Below are 1,700 nucleotides of genomic sequence, written 5' to 3'. Positions count from 1 at the left end.
GCCCCCCCTCCACGGGTACTGCAGCCAGCCAGCGTGGCTGGCTTGGCCGAGAAATGGCACTGGCACCCCGGCAAACCCAGCCCGGTCTGAGCATGAGGCTGCACCGGGCGGCAGCGCGTTTCGCGGGCAGGAAAGTCCGCTATGTCATTTCTCCGGGCGGCGCGGGGCCGGGGGAGGCGTTGTGGCCGCGCTTCAGCCCCTTCCCCTCCCCGCAGACCGCTGCCCAGGGCAGAAGCGAAAGGGCTCCGCGGGGTCAGGGGGCCCTTTCACAGCTGCTTTTCTTTCCTCCGGCATGCAGGGTGCCGAACTCCCTTGTAGGGTGCTAGGCTCCCGGCACAGCCCCCACCCGGCCCCCTCCCGCAAGAGCCCTTCATTTCGGAGGCTGTAATTCGGCTGGGCTGCTTCGGCGCTTGCCGGAGGGAGCAGCAGAGAGCACAGAGAGGGTCTCCCTTCCCCACCTCCGTTCGCACTCGGAAACTTTCCAAAATAGCTATTCCGGGCTAATTATTCCATTCTGGAAGTGGATTAAGCTAAAGCGGAAAAAGGCACTCTTATTCTGGAATATGAGCATCCGCACAGGGGCCTCTGCTGAAACAGTTGTTTTGGAAGAGCTATTTTGGTGAATCACCAAGTATAAAAAGCCCCCCGGTGACCTCTTCTCTTCGTGCATCACTGCCCAACGTCTTCCCAAACACAGGGGGCACAGCGAGCCCACGGCCCCTCAGTTTTGCCCCTCCCAGAGCCGTAACTCGGGAAAAGAGAAGACTGGGAACTACTCGTTTAGGGGGGGGGACAAAGGGACTGCAAGAGGGTCCCTGCTCCCCGTTCCCCCCACGCTTTGGAGACAGCCCCTACCTGGCAGGCACGTGCAGTCGTAGGTGGTGTCTCCGATCTGGCGGCACGTCCCCCCGTTCTGGCAGGGCGAGGGGTTGCAGGGCACGTAGAGGTGCTCGCAGTTCTGCCCGGTGTATGCCGGCTTGCAGGAGCACTGGTAGGTGCCCACCTCGTTGGTGCAGCTCCCGCCGTTCTTGCAGACGGACGGCGAGATGTTGCACTCGTTCACGTCCTGCTTGCAGTTGGCCCCGTGGAAGCCGGCGGTGCACCGGCAGATGTAGTGGGCTTCGAAGGGGACGCACTGACCCCCGTTGGCGCAGGGGTTGGAGGCACAGGGGTCGGCCTGCTGGCAGGTTTTGCCTGGGGAGGGCAGGGAGAGAGGTGATAGAATGGTTTAGGTTGGAAGGGACCTTGAAGATCATCCAGTCCCAACCCCTCTGCCCTGGGCAGGGACACCTCCCACCAGCCCAGGTTGCTCCAAGCCCCGTCCAACCTGGCCTTGAACACCTCCAGGGATGGGAACACATTCCAGGGATGGGAACACATTCCAGGAGGATGAGGATGCAAACTGCAGCTCAGGCTCTTGGTGAGAGCCATCTTTGCGCTGGGGCTCAGACCCGGCTCTGGGACTGCGCTCACAGCGGGTGCAACTAATTCCCCCCACCTCCGCCCCCGTAAAACCCTCCTCACCCCTGCAGGAGTCTTGCAGCTCCCCCAGCCCGGCACCCTCCCAAGCCCCTGCTCAGGTGTGCAGACCCCCCCTCTCCTTTCCCCCAGCACCGGAGGAGGCTGAAATCAGAGGCAGCACCCTTCTCCATCCATGGGGGCTTTCCAGGAGCAACCCCTGTCACAGGCGGGGCCCCTCC

General features: G+C 62.9%; 1 protein-coding gene across 1 annotated transcript in view; it reads right to left on the bottom strand.

The window, feature by feature from the left end:
• NOTCH1 (notch 1) overlaps positions 1–1,700 on the bottom strand; it is a 42,120-nt gene that overhangs the window by 22,251 nt on the left and 18,169 nt on the right. Inside the window, 1 exon segment of the mRNA XM_009892331.1 lies at positions 856–1,194. Coding sequence (XP_009890633.1) covers positions 856–1,194 — 339 coding nt within the window.

Source organism: Charadrius vociferus, unplaced genomic scaffold (assembly GCF_000708025.1).
Source record: "Charadrius vociferus isolate BGI_N301 unplaced genomic scaffold, ASM70802v2 scaffold549, whole genome shotgun sequence".
Taxonomy (NCBI): Eukaryota; Metazoa; Chordata; class Aves; order Charadriiformes; family Charadriidae; genus Charadrius; species Charadrius vociferus.
This window is presented reverse-complemented; position numbering and strand designations above follow the sequence as displayed.